Source organism: Gavia stellata, chromosome 7 (assembly GCF_030936135.1).
Source record: "Gavia stellata isolate bGavSte3 chromosome 7, bGavSte3.hap2, whole genome shotgun sequence".
NCBI lineage: Eukaryota > Metazoa > Chordata > Aves > Gaviiformes > Gaviidae > Gavia > Gavia stellata.
In genome coordinates this window covers 31,574,714-31,595,442 of record NC_082600.1, presented here as the reverse complement: position 1 = coordinate 31,595,442, position 20,729 = coordinate 31,574,714, and the positions used below count along the sequence as shown (strand labels likewise).

The 20,729-nt window shown below is 41.0% G+C and overlaps 1 protein-coding gene across 1 annotated transcript in view; it reads left to right on the top strand.

Annotated features, from left to right (window-relative positions):
* The first annotated feature begins 14,165 nt into the window (after window positions 1-14,165).
* Window positions 14,166-20,729, top strand: part of COCH (cochlin) — a 47,277-nt gene continuing 40,713 nt past the window's right edge. Inside the window, 1 exon segment of the mRNA XM_059819548.1 lies at window positions 14,166-14,442. Coding sequence (XP_059675531.1) covers window positions 14,166-14,442 — 277 coding nt within the window.

Here is a 20,729-nt window from a genome sequence, read left to right as displayed (position 1 = left end):
CTAGTACAACGCTAGCTGATACAAATGAGTATTTCTTTCCTGTGTTAGAAGAAAATTTTGCTAAGATTGATGGTGTTTACATCAATCTGAATGGAACGTAAAATAGCAGCTTTTTCCCAAAACACATCAGTGCTTCAGATAATAGGAACACTGCTATCATTCACAGTTACAGAGCCAACACTGCTATGCATACAAAGCTCTATGACTAGAGTTGAGAAAAGTGCCGCACTTACCTTTTCACTTAAATAATACAGTCCAAGACAGAATTGCTTAATGATTAGTCCAGTGTGTTGACTGGAGCAATCCGAAAAGGTTTGTAAGTAGGTACATAGGAACCAACTTTAAAATTATCTGAACTAAGTCCTTCAGATCTGAACCAAAAGGTGTTGGGCCAAAGCAACCTCCTATCCCTTGTTTACTGAGTCAGTGGAGAGACCTACTCGCCCTCGTTGGGTGGATGTTTCATTAGTTGTTACTCATTGCTGACAGATGGCTGTGGCTCGTAGAAGGCCAAGCTTGGTCAGTGTTCTAGTGGTACAGAAAAATTAGCCACAGTGGCAATGATTTCTCTATAACTTCAGAGATCAGAGAAAACATTAATTTTCTTGCAGTGAATCAGTAGATGATTTGACCCATTTCTGTTTTGTTTGGAAATGGTTTAGTGACCCTACTCCCTGTAGAAATCTCAGTCATTTTTAGCAACATTCAAATACATTCTGCTCCTTAACTTGGTTACATGTCACTGAGACATACATGCCCTCCTTCAAAGGCATCCAAAAATCTGCATATTTAATCTCCCAATGCATTTTTTTTTCCCAAAATTATAAACCCTTAGGTAGTTCAATTGCCACAAGAATTTGAAATTCTAATTATAAATTTTGTAGCTTTCCCTTTACCTGCCAGTGTCTTTCCCCTTCTTAAAACCTAGCAGGACCAAATTCTATATTTTTAAAATGTTATACTAAACTTATCTCAGCTCCTTCTCATAATTGCAGAGGTTGGCTTTCTTGGTTTGGCAATGGAGGAGTGATCTTTATCCTGTGAAACCAAACACATCCCCAAAAGCCTCAGGACTGTTAGTCCCAAATCCTACTTCAGTCTTCCTATCATCTCATGCGCGTGCATTCATATTGTTTGCAATCTCAGGGGTAGATCATATGCATAATGCTTTTAAAGAAAATTGCTTTTTAACACCTCAGCATGGACATGCAATGTAACTATTATTTACTGCTCCAAATTCTTACCTGTATTATGTATGTATCATGAAAATAAATGGATGAAAATTAACCTGGATGAAAATGAAGTACCAGAGAGGTGTGTAGCTTACCTTAACAAGGATTGGTGTGGATTCTTTCCATAGTTGCTGGGAGGTTTTGTTTTGGATTTAGTAGTAATGACCCGATATGAATACAATTCTCCATAGTGTTTCCTATAGGTAGAACCATTCCCCCCCGCTTTTTTTCTCCGTCCCCCAAATAATTTTATAATATCTTCCCTCTACATATAGACCTTCAAAGGTTTTGAAATTATACTGAAGATTTAAGTTCTAACAAATAATAGGATTACTCCTACTTCATTTTGGGGAGTGAAATTACACAGGTCAGCTCAAATAATTTTTGTGTGGTGGACTTAACTGAGCTGTTTAATTTATTCCCCGAAATGAACTAGGACCATTTGTACATTCAGCTACAACGGCAAAGCTTTCTTGGTTCTTACTGCATCTCTAACAAGGAGAATGATTGCAACACCTTGTATAAGGTGCCAAATTTGGCACCTTATACATGAATGACATCAGGAACTCTGCTCTACTCTGCTCTACAATGCAAGCATAGCATTATATTGATTTTAAAAGAGAATCCAAGCATTCAATCTGATATATGCCTCTCAAAAGACTTTTTAAACCATAAATCAACACATACAGTTTTTACCTGTTTCAAAGACAAATGACTATGTTTATACACTTTTTCTAGACCAAAAATATGCACCGTATGAAATAGACTGAATAAAGGCAACATTTTCTTCCATCTATAAATCCTGTATGATTGGTGTCTTCCTACTTGGTTTGTTCGTTCTTTCATGCATCAGCATTTTCTGTTATGTGTCCATAACAAAGACTATCAGATCACAAAACCATATGAGGGAGAGATATCAGCCAAAGAGGATGGATTATGACAAAATGTTTCACAGGCAAGCACACGCTTTTTGTGTAGAGCTTGTATATTTGCAAAGCTAACTGTTTGCCAGTTTTGCTAGCACTGAAATAAACACTCTTTTTATATATGAATTAAGTGAAACACTGCTGGTGCAGTATTTTCTTCAGATTCCCTTACCAGTATGTTCCAGTCCTCCAGGAGGATCTCTTTTGCTTCATTTTCCTGGGATTGTTGACAGCTAAACTACGGAGCTCCAGCTGGGATGTGAATTCACCCTTGAACTAGAACATCAATCCATTTCACATAGATCGTTCATCAGCCATGGGCCCTGTTCATTCAGATATGTTTTGAATTGGTAGCTCACAGGGAAAGATACCTACTCCTTAACATTATAGTCTGTCCAGCTGCAGTACTGAGGATATGTTTTTTCTTCCCAGTGAAAAAAGCTTTGGCTAGCCAGCCTTCCCTCAGCATAACCACACTGATGAGTTCTTTGAAAGCAAACAACATGAAGATAAGCACTACTACACAGGGAAGGTAACTATATAAATCTACCTTCTGTGGGTTTTATACCTCCGTCAGTCTGGAAGTCACCTTTAGCATTTGAGGGATATGTGGTAGTTTGAAGGAGAAGAGGGAGGAAAAACAACCAACCAACCAACTGGAAATCCTCTAGGAGTAAGTATGAAAGAAGACAAACACACTTGCTTTGTAGACCCTCACTGTATGCTGTGGGATTGTTCTGCACCTCTTACTGGGAAACCGTACGAGTCTTCACTAGCCACGTCACCAGCTTTCTGATAGTTCTGCAGACCACGTTTCTCCCTGGGGGAGGAATCTGGTCCATCCACCTTGCCTTGCACAGGGCAAGAAAAAGCAGTGTTATTATCAGCCCAGGGCTCTCAGGGAGAAGAGTCAGTGCTCACGTCTTTAGCCACATTCACTCCTCACTGGAAAAGTTGAATTTCTGCAGTCTCAGGGCCCAACAAGAAAACAGGTGAACCAAAAAGAGGTCATCCTTCTGCAGAGTAAGTTCATTATTTTTTTTTATGATAGAATCTCTCACTTATTAGTTAGAATTAAGTTTCTGTCTTTTTTTCCTTACCTCTCCCCCTCAATTCACTGCAACACCAATGATCAAAAGCACAGCCCCTATACTTCAGGATAGGATCCAGCCTAGTCAAAGAGTCAGTGAAAACCTGATGAAAACTGATGTAGTTTTATAATCGTGGCAGTTAAACCATGAACACCAAATCCGTGATGTTTTCCAAATTCTTTTTCCTCCTTTAGGTGTCATTTGTTATTTGTTCCGCTATTCTCCTGGCCTGGCCTCTATCTGATCAGGATCTGGGCTTCAAGTGCCAAGCTCACCAGTATCCTAGCCAGGCTTTCTACAAAGCCTGACAGTTTAATTTAAAGTCCATTCATCAACACTGGCGTGAGCCCTAAATTACATAAGGGCCTTAGAAACCTGTTCCAGTGTCCCAGCAGAGACAAGGATTTAGCCCCAAAATGCTCATATTGATACCTCAAAGGAAACTGCTAGTTCCCTTCCCAAACCCACAGAAATATTTTTACATCTAAAGTTCCTGAAGCAAAAACACATCAGATTTAGAAGAATCTTTTGGCACAAAGTGACCTTGCTTTCTGTTACCTATTTCTAATAAACACTCGTTTCGGGACTGAAAACAGTACTAAGAAAATAAACGCAACTCTGGCTGACTTAGATCCAAAAAGGATGAAACCTGGACTCTGTTCTTTGCATATTTTCACGGTAAGAAATCAAGGACAAATGTCTCTATGATTTAGTTAATATGTCACATTTTGACGCTGTTCAGATATACATATATTTTTTCACAATGACAACAGAAAAGCTAAATGACCTCAAAGGGTATTCACTGCAAGCCAATCTCACTCTAGTCTCACCCTGCCTTTTACTTAAAATTATTACATTAATTGGACTCCAATTTGTTCAAGTGTTTTACTGATTCCCCAAAATCTACCCCTTCTATACACAGTATTCCAATTTTTCTGATCATGCCTAGTGCTCCTAAATATAAGAAGACTTCCACTTCTGCAGCTGCATCCTAAAGAAGTCTGTAAGTGAGCAGCCACTGTGTCAAAGTCCAACTTCTCCAACATATTTGTTGGCTTTGGTTTTGCTTTCCTCACAATGGAGGTAAACCTGGAGAGGGATGGCAGGACTGATTGCAATTTGCAGATGCACCTTGATTACAATCTTTGTTTCCCTTGCTCATTGGAGAACAGTTTTGGCTGCGTCTGCGACCTCGCGACTGCCAGAGCTGCAAGCCTCAGCGCAGCACAGCCTGGATCTCAGCTCTGCAGCGCAGAGACTCTCTGTGCTAAGGACTCCACAGCTGCTCAAACTCCAGCCCATCTGAAGGTTGAGGAGCAGTATTCAGCAGTATTCAGCATTCAGTGCTGTGGCCCAAGCCCCACAGGACAGAAAGCGTCGTTGCCTGGGTAGGGAACTTGGCTGGCATCCGTAAGGGCCAGGAGGGACTATGAAAGAGGCAGGTCCAGATAAGCCACCTTCCTTCTCCAAACTGAAGGCCCGGATCAGAAGGTCTTGGTATGACACAAGCAGGAGGAAGGGTTCATGGGGTTGGCAGGGCTTGGGGCTAACTTGGTTTACAGAAAGCTCTGGAACAGTCAAATATTAAATGCTCATTGTTCAGCATGACCGCAGGTGAGGATTGGTAATCGAAGGAGTTTCAGCCTTTCGGTCTTACAAAGGGAAAAATGGAGAATCAGGCCCTTCCCAAGGCATCAAGCTGTAGAGGTTGCTCAGGTAGCAGTGTGGGAAGGGGGAAGGATCATGAAAGGACTCCAGCACAAGTCCAAGAGGGAGATTCTCCCCTAAAATGAAAGGCAAGGACAGAAAGTAATGCTATCGGTCAGCTCACCTACGGAGACACACCACACAGACTCCCACGCTCTTTCCACAGTAGCCATGAGTGGAGGACCCAGCAATAACAGTGGGCCCCATCCCAGGGGATGGTCCAAGGATAGGGGCCACCTCTCTCTCTTCCTCCTGTCTCCTCCACAGGAGGACGTCCAGGAGAAGAGCAGGGCACTGAGCCATGAACCTCTAGTGACCACATATGGTTGGCAGCATCCATCACCAAAACAGAGCCAGGAGGGAGACTCCAGCATCCAAAAAAACCACATCCCACTGAGCCAGGGATGAGACTGGGGACACACTGGGATTCTTCAGTAGAAGAATCAGCTACCAAAGAACCAGTTCATAAATTCACATATTTAGGCACAGTACTGAATACCAGGAAAAATGAATGCTGCCTACCCAAAGAGTATTTGCAGATCTGCTGTCAACAGAAGCTATAAGCACAAAGAAACACAGTTCAAATGACTACAGGCAGCTTCTAGACCTTGCACGTTGTTTGGTGCCACAGCTACAGTTCCCCTGTATAAAACATTGCGGGTATACAAAAGATTTAGTGGTTTGGCAATAAATCACCAAAAAAAAGGTGGCGATTAAAAACATTAGGTTGATCCTGCTGTTCTTTTATTGGAAAGGAAACAAAATCTTAACCAGGTCCATGTATCAGACGGATGTCGGCTATAAGCTAAAATAATTTTTTACTACAAATACCACTACAGCTATTTTAACAGGAAACACGAAAACATCAATTTGTGCCAATGGGCTGCCTTGCGTTGCATACAATCCATGTTCCCAAGTCTTTTGAGGAGACTGGTACTCCTGTGAGAATATGCAACTCTATGTGAATCAAATTCTTGAAAAACAATGAAGGACTAACAGTCAAGGAAGCATCTTATGCTGTTTTGTGTGTTCTTTTGTTCATCCCCAAATTAATCAAAACTCATCAGAAACATCAGTACTTTATGTACTACAATGGCAGACTTGCAATATACATTTCCACAAGCAGGGCAGAAGCAAATGTCATGATTAAACACAAGACATGGTTTTAGGAATCTTAACGTTTTCCGTATCACAGTTATAATTAGATGAATGTGTTGCCTTCTTTATGCAAGCACTTTTATTGTATTTGATACTTGAAAGGTCTGAACATGTCTAAATCTAAGAAGTCAGTAGGTCAGTTGTTTTGAAATGGGAAGAGTTGACATGATGATGTGAACTAAAATAAAATTATTACTAATCAAATTACATCAAGTTATTTTACTTGCTATTTACATTAAACCTGACTGGTAGGTGGCTATTATAAGCCATACTTAAAATGGAATGCAATTAAGTTGAAATAGATTTTTTTTAAATTTTAATAGAAGTGTTTTTCATAACTCGGTGTTCCTTTTTCCTTTCCCCACTGTGATCAGAATTTAACTGTCTGAAAGTTCATCTGGCAGCGGAAATGTTATTTCCAGTTTGCCTGCAGATACAGTCGTTTCTCAGGGGCTGGCTCATAGCAGACGCTTTTGTAGATAGTCTTTAAACTTTGCCATTTCAGAGGCAAACACTCTTGATCAAAGGATGAATAAAAAAGAAAGTCCGCAGGAGATTCTTTCTCCACTGACTACCTCCACAGGGTCCTCTCAGGTTACGAGCTCTGCTCTCTAAATCTCAAAGCTACCTTTAGTTTCTATTTCTATCTTCTAAATTTCTAGACCTATAGACCTAAAAGCAACTACAAAGCTTCCTTGTAGAATAGGCATACTTCATCTTATTTCACACGCTACTTTTAAGGAGAGAGGGAAGGGGGGTTGTGGATGGAAGCCAATGCCATAGCGTAAGCACCCAATTGATCTTGTCACCTCCTCCATAGGACGGTGTTGTTGCTCCATGGACCGCAGAAGAGGGTATGTTTCTGGGAGAAATACATGGTACTTGCTTTGAGGGCTGTGGATGAAGAACAGAACCTAGAGAGCAGCAGACATTTAGAGTGACGGTACAAAGAGCAAAGGGAGAACGCACCACAGACGTGTGAACACCGTCATTTTTCAGAGAGTGAGGTGAGAGCATCAGTGCAACTGAAGGAATGGGAAGGAAGTAGGAAACCATACGCACGGTAGGAAAGAAACAGCTAAGAGGGGTAAACAGCCACCATTTGAGTTAGATTAGCTCTTAACTGGAGTCTCTTAAAAGAAAAGATGTAAAAGAAAGTACAGGCACGCACGCATACAGAATTATCCTTGTAGGATGGAAGTTTTTCCTACTGCAAGAGAAAAGGGCCCTATTCTACTGAGATGAAATACTGGCTATTTAACAAGACTTAACAAAAAAAGAAAAAAGAGCATCTGAGAACAATGTATCTATTATAGCCTTGTTTTCCAGCAGATGTTTTGAGGTGACACAGAACAGCTTAGTAGCTGGGTGTTCTGTTTTAAAGACCATGCTGTGAGTCGTTCCGGAACAGAGCTGTTTTGGCTATACAGGGCTTTTAAATTACCATTTTTAAAGTGTACTTAAACTGGTAAGCGATGTGTAGCTAAAGACTTTTGTTTGAGGAAGAAGGGTGGGAGGCCAAGAAAGGTACCTCCAGAAGGAAAATGGGCTTTATTAAATCAAAGTGCACAAACAGTACTAATCTTATCTGTTTTTCATACATCGCTCTGCAGCCTTAGTAAAACGATGTATTTCACTTGAATTCAAAACTAACATTTCTAGCACGTTGAAAAAGAGCTTTTGCTTTGCAAAAATATTTTTGCAACAATCAGGTGTCTGAATGCACTTCCCAAAGACCGAGCACATGAGGTGAATAATGGTGCTATAAACTACTTTTGACCTTTAAACAGCTTTCATTTTGAAACGGGTCTTCACTGAAGCAATGGCTCTATTTATAATGAAAAATTAAGCAAAGTTGTTCAGCGTGAACTTAGTTTCCAGAAGCTTGAATAAATGAACTGCTATTTAAGTAGCAAGAAACTCAAGAATTTCCCCAATCTCATTAATTTGTCCTATCTGACAAAAGGCCTGGGAGCGGTGGTGTGGCTGGTCTGCAGGTACCTTCACAGCGCTCAGGCTGTAGGTGGTCAGCGTCCTTCTTGTATGCGCAGCTTGTGCAGGTTCGTGGGCAGCAAAACACAACATTATTTTACTCATCCCCCACCATAAATGTATTGCTGCCAAGCCTCTGTGCTTGACCAGCACCTTTCACATAAATACAACTGAACTATTTCATGTGCTTGCCCATCACTGCCTGAAAAACCCTTGCCCAAAAAACCCCTATCCTAATGCTGCTCCACCATCAAAGCTTTTACAGGATGGAATTAAAATAATGTAACTTCAAATCTCTCTTCAGTACAAGCAGCAGTAAAATATTCAAATACATATGCTATAATTTAAAATGCAGATATGTGTTTATGAAGAAAATTGCTTGTGGCCAGCAATATTTATCACATCATAGCATATCATAGAATGGTTTAGGTTGGAAGGGACATTGAAGATCGTCTGGTTCCAACCCCCCTGCCATGGGCAGGGACACCTTCCACTAGACCAGGTTGCTCAAAGCCCCATGCAACCTGGCCTTGAACACTTCCAGGGTTGGGGCATCCACAGCTTCTCTGGGCAACCTGTTCCAGTACCTCACCACCCTCATGGTGAAGAATTTCATCCTTGTATCTAATGTAAATCTACCCTTTCTCAGCTTAAAGTCACTACCCCTTGTCCTGTTACTACATGCCCTTGTAAAAAGTCCCTCTCCAGCTTATTTCTGCCCACATTAAATACTTGGAAAAGAGCACTTTCATTCTGAGGCTGATCACACAAAGCTGTGGCATGTTCAAGTAGTGCCCTTACAAAAAAACGCCCATCCAGAAGCTGTAGAGCTACCTCTGAAGACGCTTAGTTTATCCGAAGTCCTGAATTAATACCACGATTTTTTGAATGCATCATATTTCTAGTAAAAAGTCCAAACATTTAAGAATAATCAGTTGCGCTAAATCTATTTAAAATCTCCCAAATCACAACCACAATGCAAGTCACAGGAGAAAAATAGTTTTCTATAGTTCCTGTCTGAAGGGTGAAGCAGTCCTGACACAAATGGGATATTGCCCAGCCGCGCATCCCCTTGTGGTGCCGGTGCTCCTGAGGAGACTCCACTTTCATCAGCCTCTTTGGTAACCACCCATGCATGCACTGCAATGAGCTGACATGCAGGAAGCCACCATGTTCTGCCATTTAGTTGGCCAGAAACTACACAAGAGCATAAATTGCTGCAGCCATTAAAACCTTTGACGATCAGTTTCATTATTTCCATCAATAATGAAGAAATCACAGACATCACCACTGCCAACAAAAAACCAAACCCAAACTATTGGTATCTTTACAAATAGCTTGCTAAGAAAATTCTAACAACCTTAAATGCTTAATAATAACATAAGGCACTTAAAACTGTTTTCAGCCAGGTCTGTTGCATGTTTGTGTTCATTGTCACCAGGTATCACGTACTCTAAAGGCTTGTAAGTTAAGGTCAAAGTTAGACACTTGCGAACTACTTGATTTCACTAAAACATGCACATGCTTTATTTAAAAACAGATAGATTTTTTGAAAGTGCTCATTATTATCTTAATTCTGCTGCAACTGAAGTCAGCAAAACACAGGAAACAGCAAGAGTTATATCAGCAAGATCAGGCAATCCATCCAGCCTGGCACCTCCAGCATGGTCAGTACCAGCAGCTTCAGAGATAAAATATTTCTGCAGCCCAGAACTTGGTTCTAATGCAGATTTCCATCCACTATTGACTGGTAGCAACAAATTAGTCCAAGCTATCAATATTTCATAAGCCATAATCAAAAACCTTGTCATTAAAATTACTGTATTTGAGCATTTGGTCTCATTGACGCTTTGCAGATATGACATGTGTCCTAGCTTGCTTGTTGGGTTTTTTTTAATTACAAGTTTAATGGTAATAGTCCAGCTTGAGCCCTTCTTGAAAATCCCTAATATACACGCATAAAACACACAAATATTTTCTCCAAGTAAAACCACAATGCCAACTGCAAGTTCAGAGTTATTTGCAAACATAGAGGACAGTACAATATATATCTCTGCCCATGAGACAAGGTAGTGGAAGATGGGCACAATAAAATCCCAATCACCTCTCTTGCTTCCTCACAGTTGAATAAAAGGGCAGAAATAATATGAGTCTTCTAAAAATCAAATGTTTCAACAGCTGTGGGAAATGAACCCAAATTTAAAAGGATGTGTAGTGGCCGACAACCAGCAACCATCTCCCCCTTTCCTCTTTTCACAGAAACATGCGAACATTGCTGATACAAACCACAATTACCCATAAGTGCCCAGTACAGAAGGTGCCCGATCAGAAAAAGCACCCTTTAGTGAGTTTTGCAAAAAAAGCAGTCGGTCTGTGGTTTGACTTTGGATCATAACTGCAAGTAATTGCACTTAGGTAAAGCAACCTGTCCTGTAAAAGCTGAGCTTAGGATAGAACTAGCTGAGGATCTCATGGCCAAGGACTCTTGACCATATGACACTGCTGGTTGCCATAATTGCAATTGTAAGTTTGATTTGTATTGCTATCATTTTAATTTCGATAAAGTATTAGTATACCCTTATCCATGAGCATTTGAATAGTTAGGTCTCACGTAGTCTCCACAGCAGCCTGAACCTTAACCAACACATAACCCCTCAGAATAGTCGGGTTATGACAGGCTGACACTGTTAATGGGTCCTTGAGGTATTGTTCACCACCATGACAGACAGAAAAGACAGGCAATTTAAGTGCAAGTAAATATTTAGTGTCTTTTTATTTTCTTGAATGCACAAACTATATGCTTGTTAATCCTAACTGCAGCTTTTATCATTTCAGCATTTATTATGCTACTTCTAGGAAACTAAGGAGACATACTAAAATTATTTCACTGTTAATGCTAATGGTATTGCCCCTTGCTGACTTGCTAATTCTCTTCAGACAAATGACTCTACCAAGTTCTCTTTTCCGTTCTAATTTCTTTTCTTTGCTCGCTCCCCAGACATTTTTCACACGCAGATTTTCTTTCTCACTTACAAATCTCCACTTGGCATTCACTAAAATACTACAGGACATAGTGAAAAGTCAGAGGATTAAAATCCATTTAAGCCAACTTGATAGAAAAGCAAGAACCTGGAAGGGTGGGGGAAGACACTGAACTGTTCTCTACTGACCTAATGGCAAAAGTTTCTCCCTGAGAAGTCCTACAGATTTAGGTAGAAAATCCTCCCCCACCCTCCCAAATCAGCCTCCAGGTATGGGAATATTTTTATTTAAATCTCCACTAGTATCTTCAGCAATTCAATCACATGAAATAGGAACCATTAGACATGACAATCTTAAAATACAGCCTCTGCCTTCAAATACATCTCTCAAGGAAGCAGAGGTAACGAGGCATTTTCCTGCACCTATTCTTTGCACAGCCATTGAAAGAGACACTCCATCTGCTGTCAGACAAAGGGACAAGTCTACACCACACCAAAAGAATTTGTTTCAATTAAGTTTTCATTAAGGTTAAAGCACAACTGGTTTGAGACCACTTAAGTTTGAAGAGTGTTAAGTGCCAGGAGGGCAAGGATTTTTGCACTTTCTGAAGCCTGAAAAATCAGTAACATAATGAGGCCATAAAGGGGACAGGAGAAGGGAATACTTGAAAATTTTTTTCCTCCTCAAACCACTTAAATATTGAAAAGACCAAGTCATTCCCTTTGAAATTACATTTTGAAACATTAAATGTAAGAAAGCAGGCAAAGGTAAAATTCTAGTGGTAAAAACTGTTTCATTTCTTGCTGACCCTCACATAATCCTGCTCCTTGCACTCGGTCAATAAGGCCCTCTGGGCTTTACAAGCTGTATCGCTGGTGCTCCACAGCTGCAGTGTTGCCACAAAATTAATGTTTATCCAAGATGTCAATTGCCCTGCCTGTTTGTTTGCTTTGTGCACAAAAGCTTATGGCACAACCGAAAAATTTAAAGCAAGGGTAATATTCACAAATTCAAAATCGGAAGATAAAAGGTCACAGTCTAAATTGAAAACCAATAATTAAAAAACACACTGAAACACAATTATTTGACGTTTCTGCAGAATTTCCAGAATTTCTACATAGTGCCACAAAACTGAGAGTCAGATTAGTGTTACTACCCATGGCTTTGTTTATGAGCCTTTCAGAGCCTTTTACATACGTGGAAACTGTTCTAACAGCAAAGTAATTTCAACCACAACTGCTTAACCATTATCAGCGAGAAGAGAGTCTACTCAACACTACTAGTAGTTGCCAAAGCTAACCGATTAAGTCAATGTACTCATCTGGAAGTTCTATACTGAGCTATTTTGGAGATATGATGAGCCAAGAGAGTTCGGAAAGTGTTCAAGTGGTGAGTTAATTTTATTTTTCTGAAGCAGGAAAATTTCCCAAATGCCTTTTCTAATTTGTCTCAATTTTCCTAAAATAAAATAAAAAGGAACCCTAGTGAAAAAATACAGATGTATCAGATTAATGAATTTGGTCATGGTGAAGTCAGTGCATATGAAAAGTGAAAATCCAATTTTAAACACAGAGGTAAGGTCAGTCTCTGCAAAGTGAATGTGGAAGAAAAACAAAAGCAAAATTATTTAGAAGCCCAAAATACTGTTCTACAGAAATTTTTCATACCTGCTACCCCAAATCACAGGAGAGAGAAAAGAAGATTAATTTCCTAGCAGGTAAGCTAGTAGAAATATTACAAGAATCAGGTACTCTCTCCCTAGCATCTGCCAAAAGCTTGAGCATACAGGAAATTCAGGCTGGGAAAAGGGGAGAAATGAAAGGACTGCAGGTTTCGGGGGGGAGGAAATCCATCTCCTCCTCTTCCAGAGGCGTACAGCCTCTGACTTTTTTGGCCAGCCCTGTGGCAAGGAAGATTAAGCCTAGAGTAAGTATCAAACAAATAATCCCGGAGCTAACAAAAAAGGAAAGGTCAAATTCTATGGCAGAATGAATCTGAGAAAAACTTTATATGGAGAACAAAAGGGACAGGTTTGGGCACTAAGGAGCAAAATGAATTGTTTAGTTAATCAGGAAAGATCCCTTCCCTAACACCTGACAAACAGGTGATAAACTTGAATCACACTTAAAATAAAGCAAAAGTGGTTTGGGGACTAAGGCTGGGAATGAAATTATTACTAGATGTTGAGCAAACTAAATAGCATTCCTAAATTTCATTTGAAAATACTGAGTAGATCTTTATCACAATAAAGGAGATAATTTTGCTCAACTCTTGCTGGAGGACCAGTTATTATTGAGACTGTCAGGTGAGAAGTACTCCTCGCAACTTGTTTGAATAGGATAGAGTTTATCAGTAATTTAATAACAATAATAATCTTGGACCAGTGTAATTTTAAAAGTCAAACAAACTGTCACTGAGAAATGAGGAAAAAATCAAATAAATAAACAGTACAATGAAATAAGGATGGAGGGCCACCTACATTTTTCCTGAAACATGATGTTTTTTCAATGTCTGATTTTTTTCTGGCTGCTTATAAATTTGGAGTTATCCACGTCCTAAAAATGCTGTTTTCTATTAAAGCTTAGTGAGCATAACAATAACAGTAAGTTTTTAATAACATGCACACTGAACACTGCAGCCACAGTCAGTGAAGTTACTTGCCATTATGAGAGATACTAAAACCAAAATATAAAAAATAACTTTATTTGCACAAACTGATTTTCTTAATCCCACCTAATTTTTTTTCATGACCTAGTTATGAGGTTGATGAACATATTGGGGGAGATGCAAGAAGAAAAAGGGATTTACATAACAACAATTCCACTGTTGTCAGAGGGCAATATTGGTATTAGTACACAGTAAAACCTAATATTTTCACATCACTTCTGTTTCCAGATAAACCCTGCAAAGTGCTGTCCTTTTTCCTCTAGTTCATATGTCATTTTTCTCCTGTCTGATTTAACATCAAAACCATCAAAAGCATGTGTACTTCCAGGCATTGCAAAGAATTTGCCTTTTGCCACATTCTACATTGATTCTCTATTCTCCCACTGCTATAGCTGACAGCTACTCAGAAGATGGCTGGTGTCAACCAGGACTTAGACCCTGGAAAGAAACCTCCTGGAAAAAAAGCCAGAGCTGAGCTGATTTATGCAGGGCAAGGACATCTGCCTTCAACGTCTAGGGTTAAGGAGAGACCAGTGATCCTGAACTCCAGGCCATCAATCACTCAGAGCCCTTTGCTCTACAGGGTGTCAGCAGCTCTGAGGGATGCTCCATCGTGCAATTCACACTACAGTAACCAGTTGCAACAACAGCAGGATGCAGCAAATGCAAAGAAGAGTCTGGAAAACTGTGAGGCTTAATCCCTTATGCCACACTGCTGTGGTCACAGGGCACAAAAGAGGCAGGAAAGCAAATGCTAAACAAGGCTTTTTTTGTTAATATGAGGACTTGTGGGACCACTTGGGCACTGCAGTGTGCTTCCATCAGCACTATAAGACTTTCCAAGAAGGGTATAAACTAATCCAAAGCACTTACCTCAGAAACTGGAGCATTCTTCAGAGCATGCACCAAAACCCCACAGACTTCAGGGCTAACTCTACATTAAGTAGAGCAGATCTGGTGACACGGTACTCTAGAGATCCCCCCAGAAGACAACCCTCAGAGCCAAAGATCTGAAAGGAGCTTGGCTTGAATTTAGCTCCTGGAACTCCGAAAACTGTAATTTTCATTTTTTTCCACTCCCTCAGTCCCACTGGTCTTAGATTTATATTACGTTCTTATCTTTTTTACTCAAAGAGTAAAATTACCTCTATTAAATACATTAAGTAAATAGTTTGACTGAAGGATGTAATTGCAGTAAAATGCAACATATAACAACATGTCATAGCATAACCCATAACAACCAGTCTCATGAAAAATCAAATAAACATGCCTTTGGTTGAATTGCACAAACAATGAATCCCATTAAAATATGGTCTTTGTAATGGTTTTATTTTTATATCAATAAAATCACTTTCAGATAGGAAGCCTTTTAGAAATCTGTGGCTCAATAGCAATTTGACTGACAGCATGAAATCTGGTGACAAAGATGATACTAATTGAAAAGCAGCTGGTAGATCACAGGTAAAGCTGATTTGTTACAGCTGGATCACGTATTTGCTACTTGATGCAGATCTCCTCTTTCTAACCAGTGAAGACTTACACCTGCATGCCTCTCCCCCTCCTCCTTATCTCCAATCCATCTAAGTAAAGGCTGCTGATAACTGGCTAGCTCCCAACAGAACTCTCATTCAGGTAGATATAATCAGAGGTATGTCAGGGTACAGTACAGTTGGTGGAGCAATCATCCCCAGAGAAGTCAGAAATGTGGTTTTCATGGGTTTATAGCAAGAATTTTACAAGGATCTGAAGAGCAATGGACCTGTTCTAACACTAGAAGGTATAGCATGCACTGTTCATTTTGCCTTGTTCACGATGAAGCACGTAGGGCGCACAGAAAATGCACGGTACTCCTTTCCCTTTACTTTACCAAGGCTTGCTCCTTTCCACAGTATACAACTGATTAAAAGAGACCCCCCTCAACGTGGTTACTACTGCTTGTTTTTCACTAGCACCTCCCTCACGCTTGCAAAGATGGAGTTGAAATTCTCCATTTACTTTACCAGCCTGGAAACATAGGAGAAAGAGTTAAAGATTGTGTGCTAGGTAAATTTTCCAAAATTGGTACCACTCTAATCCTTTTAATCCTTTAATCTTCAAAATAACTCAAGAATGCTTCTTGGACTCTTCCCCAGCTTCTCTACAAGAAGTGAAATGGCTCCATTTACACCCTCTCCTTATTTACAAGCACCCATTTCTCCACAGTATTGTTCATTCCTGTCTTCCCAGGTATCACAGCCCAAGACTTTTTCCTCACGTAGAAGACCATAATCAATAATTCTAACTACTACTTAGCTGAAGTGCTAAATCATCACTAGAAACAAAGCTTTATATAAGAGAATATTTCACAGAAAACTACATTAGCACTTTGATAACTGAAATCAGCAAATCAAGTGACTGAACCAGTGCCAAGCTTTGATCTCATAACTTTTCCCACTGCTCTTTTCTTCCAGTCCTTTTTATTATCCTGCCATGTTACTCCTTCTCAACCTTTTCTCTAAAATATTTAAATGTGTTTAAATGATTTCTAGCCTCCATGGACTGAAACATTTTGGGGGACTAGCTATGGAAACTTTTAAGCACCAGGGGACCTGAAAACTCAGATAAATGGATCTATCACAGTCAGGAATGTCAGTTTCCCAAGTTGGAATAATTTTTTTTAACCAAGCTTATGGATGTTGCAAAATTACCATTTGAAAAAAAAAAGATTTTTTTTAAGATAGCTACCAAAATTAACTTCCAATTATTTTAAGAATGTTACATGACCAGAAATAGCATGAAGGAATACTACAGCTTTTCACTGCATGGCCTAACAGGGGAAAAAAACCCCCAAGCATCACTTACATTTATTTATTTTAGGTATACTATTTCACTGAAATACACCCAAATACATAGGAAGTTCTCATACTACATGTTTTACACCTTCTGCTTGCATAAAAAGTGCATTTGGAATGACTAAACGTCAACAGATTTAATGCAACATGATATAAAACAAGTAAAACAGACAATGACTTACTGTGAGGTGTTTACATCCAAATCTTCAGAATGACCTTAGATACAGCAATTATTTCAACAGAGATTTAGCAAAAAAAAAGGTTGTTTGAGCCTAGAGATTTTCACTTAGCTGAAAAGAAAAAGAAACTACTTAACCAAACTGCAGAAAGGGTTATGGAACAAACTAGCAGACAAAGGGGATCTTCAGCTGAAGTGAATTGCTAGAACCTCATTTACGTCAATCTATACCAGCTGAGGCTGTGTGCCCTGAGATCCAGTGGCTGCAGCCCCTTCTGCTGGGCAAGGGTCAGCCACCATGTCTGCACGCTGGGGTGCTTGAACTGAAGAAAAAAAATAGGGGGAACAAATTCAAGTTTAGTTGAAGCAAAGAGGTGAGATAAGTCACTGCCATGATACAGTTCTCGCTGGCTGTATCTGTAAGGCAGTGATGCTCCACAGTGCACTTCTTAGTCCTGGTGTTAGGTGCACAGTGTAGGGGGCACAGCCCAGCATTAGGGCAAGTGGGTTTCCACAGTCCTGGTTAGCTGACTATCCAGGGGAATCGATTAGGGAGGATTTTATATTCCTCCATGCTGACGCCCTTACAGTTCCTTCTGCACGAAAACAACGTGCAATGGGATAGTGCACACACTTGCAATTCGCCTGAGACACAGACAGGACACACCAGAAATCAAACCTGCAGAGATTAACTCCTCTACAGTACAGGTGCAAGCCATTTTTCCCTCCACAAAGTAGGAAGTATTTATCACAGAATCACAGAATGATGGGGTTGGAGACCTGGAGATCATCTAGTCCAACCCCCCTGCCAGAGCAGGTTGACCTAGAGCAGGTTGCACAGGAATGCGTCCAGGCGAGTTTTGAATATCTCCAGAGAAGGAGATTCCACAACCTCTCTGGGCAGCCTGTTCCAGTGCTCTGCCACCCTCAAAGTAAAGGAGTTCCCCCTCATGTTCAGGTGGAACTTCCTATGACCAAGTTTGTGCCCGTTACCTCTTGTCCTGTCACTGGGCACCACTGAAAAAAGACTGGCCCCATCCTCCTGGCACCCACCCCTTAAGTATTTATAAGCATTTATAAGATCCCCCCTCAGTCTTCTCTTCTCCAGACTAAAAAGGCCCAAGTCCCTCAGCCTTTCCTCATAAGAAAGATGTTCCAGTCCCCTAATCATCTTTGTAGCCCTTTGCTGTACCCTCTCCAGCAGTTCCCTGTCCTTCTTGAACCGGGGAGCCCAGAACTGGACACAGTACTCCAGATGCGGCCTCATCAAGGCAGAGTAGAGGGGGAGGATAACCTCCCTCAACCTGCTAGCCACACTCTTCTTGATGCACCCCAGGATGCCATTGGCCTTCCTGGCCACAAGGGCACGTTGCTGGCTCGTGGCCATCCTGTTGTCCCCCAGGACGCCCAGGTCCCTTTCCACAGAGCTGCTCTCCAGCAGGTCAGCCCCTAACCTGTACTGCTGCAGGGAGTTATTCCTCCCCAGGTGCAGTACCCTACACTTGCCTTTGTTGCATTTCATAAGGGTCCTCTCTGCCCAACTCTCCAGCCTGTCCAGGTCACGCTGAATGGCAGCGCAGCCTTCCGGTGTGTCCGCCACTCCTCCCAGTTTTCTGTCATCAGCAAACTTGCTGAGGGCACGCTCTATCCCTTCACCCAGGTCATTGACGAATATGTTGAACAGGACTGGACCCAGTACTGACCCCTGGGGAACACCACTTGTTACAGACCTCCAAACAGACTCTGTGCCACTAATCACAACCCTCTGAGCTCTATCTATCAGCCAGTTATCAATCCACCCCACTGTCCATTCAGCTACCCCACACTTCCTAAGGTTGTCTATGAGGATGATGTGGGAGATGGTGTGGAAAGCTTTGTTGAAGTCACGGTAGACAACATCCTCTGCCCTCCCCTCATTTATCCATCCAATCATGCCATTGTAGAAGGCTATCAGATTGGTCAGACATGACTTCCCCTTGGTGAATCCATGCTGACTACTTCTGATAACCTTCTTTTCCTCCAGATGCTTTGAGATGATGCCCAGAACGAGCTGTTCCATCATCTTTCCAGGGATGGAGGTGAGGCTGACTGGCCTGTAGTTTCCTGGGTCTTCTTGCCCTTTTTGAAGATTGGAGTGACATTGGCTTTCCTCCAGTCCTCAGGCACCTCGCCTGTTCTCCAGGACCTTTCAAAGATGATGGAGAGTGGCCCAGCAATGACTTCTGCCAGCTCCCTCAGCACTCACGGGTGCATCCCATCAGGACCCATGGATTTGTGGATGTCCAGTTTACTTAACTGGTCTCTAACATGATCCTCCTCAACCAAGGGAACGTCTTCCTTCTTCCAGGCTTTCTCTGTTATCTCCAAAGTCTGGGACTCCTGAGGGCTGGCTGGAGCCGTAAAGACTGAAGCAAAGGAGACATTCAGTAACTCCCGCCTTCTCTGCATCATCTGTCACCATGGCACCTGTCACATTCAACAGTGGGCCCACATTTTCTCTAGTTTCTTTTTGCCTCCAATGTACTTGAAGACTACTTTATGTTAGTACATAGTACAAGTAGTAGGAAACTACTTTATGTTAGTACTCAAAAATGTAGCAAAGTGTCATAGCTCTGCATGCCATCCCATTTCAAGCACTAGTGATGTTTCATTTTCTACTGTATTTTTAAACTATGTTTTCTATATCCCTATTCATAATGTTATATTCTTATGCTACCACACTAATATTTTACATTTCTATAGTGTTTTCATCAGATGATCTCAATGTAGCATGAAGGCCTATTTGCGCTTTATTTCTGTTTGTCTTTAACCCAGACTTACTACAAGACTGATTTAGAGTAGGAAGCAAAATATATCTTGTAATATCTGCTTGTTTGGCATAGGCACATAAAAATTGTTAAAACGAAGTTAACAGTACCCAGTCCACAACTATTAGAAGGAATCAGAGAACTGGCACACAACCTGCCAGCAGGTAACACTGCTCTGCACAAGCTGGAATAGGCTGGCACCCAAGCAGCGGTACCCAGCTGGTAACACATCCCTCGACAAGCCAGAACCGAGGCTGATCCATGAAAGGAGAAAACAATCCTTTAGACCAGACAGATCTTGACCCATGGAAAAGTATATATAAACATCAGTGATACACCATGGAGCTCGGGAAAGCTTCCCTCGGGGAAAAGCTCTTGAGCCTAGCCATCTCAGTCTCAGAGGGAAGCACCACCGAAGCCATCAGAGCCAGTGATGTGGCTTCAGATTTGCATCATCATATACATAAGGACTGACTAATAAATTGATTAACATCTGGTTTTTAGCAGTTAACAGAAAAATTACCTATTATCTGACCATAAATAAGTGTTTGTAGTTCTGAGGTTTTGCCTGGTCTCTAAGTCTCTCAGAGTACTCCCATCATGCTGGTCCCAGACTCCCAAATAACAGCAGCAACATGTGCAAGCACTCATGTCTTACAGCAGCCTCACCAAACAGAGAATTATTATCCCCGTTTTAGATATGAGGAAACTGAGTTATAGAGAGGTTAGCTGACTTTTTTCCAAAACTAGCAAAGCTAGTAACACAGCCCCCATCTCCCAAGAGCAGGCTGCGTGGTTCAGCAGAGAGGACTGATGCAAGCTCTGCAAGAGATCAAGGCCAACAAGGCTAGAGGCCTCTACACTGCTGACGAGGATCTGTGCTGCCAGTCCAGACAGCAGCTCCATCTGGCCCTGTCAGAAACTATAGTTTGTCCTGATGATCAGAAAACCACAGAAGCTAGTAATCTTCAGTATTCTTGCAAACAAATTGTTTCACCTCTTTCTTTGTACCTCTCACCAACACGTGAGAAATGTAACCGTTGACCTATCATACTCTAATACTGTGAATTATTTCTAATTCCTATGGTAGAATGTATCTACATTATAACGCAAGAGTTTCTTAGTAACATTTTATAAACTTTCAAGCACCACTTCTTT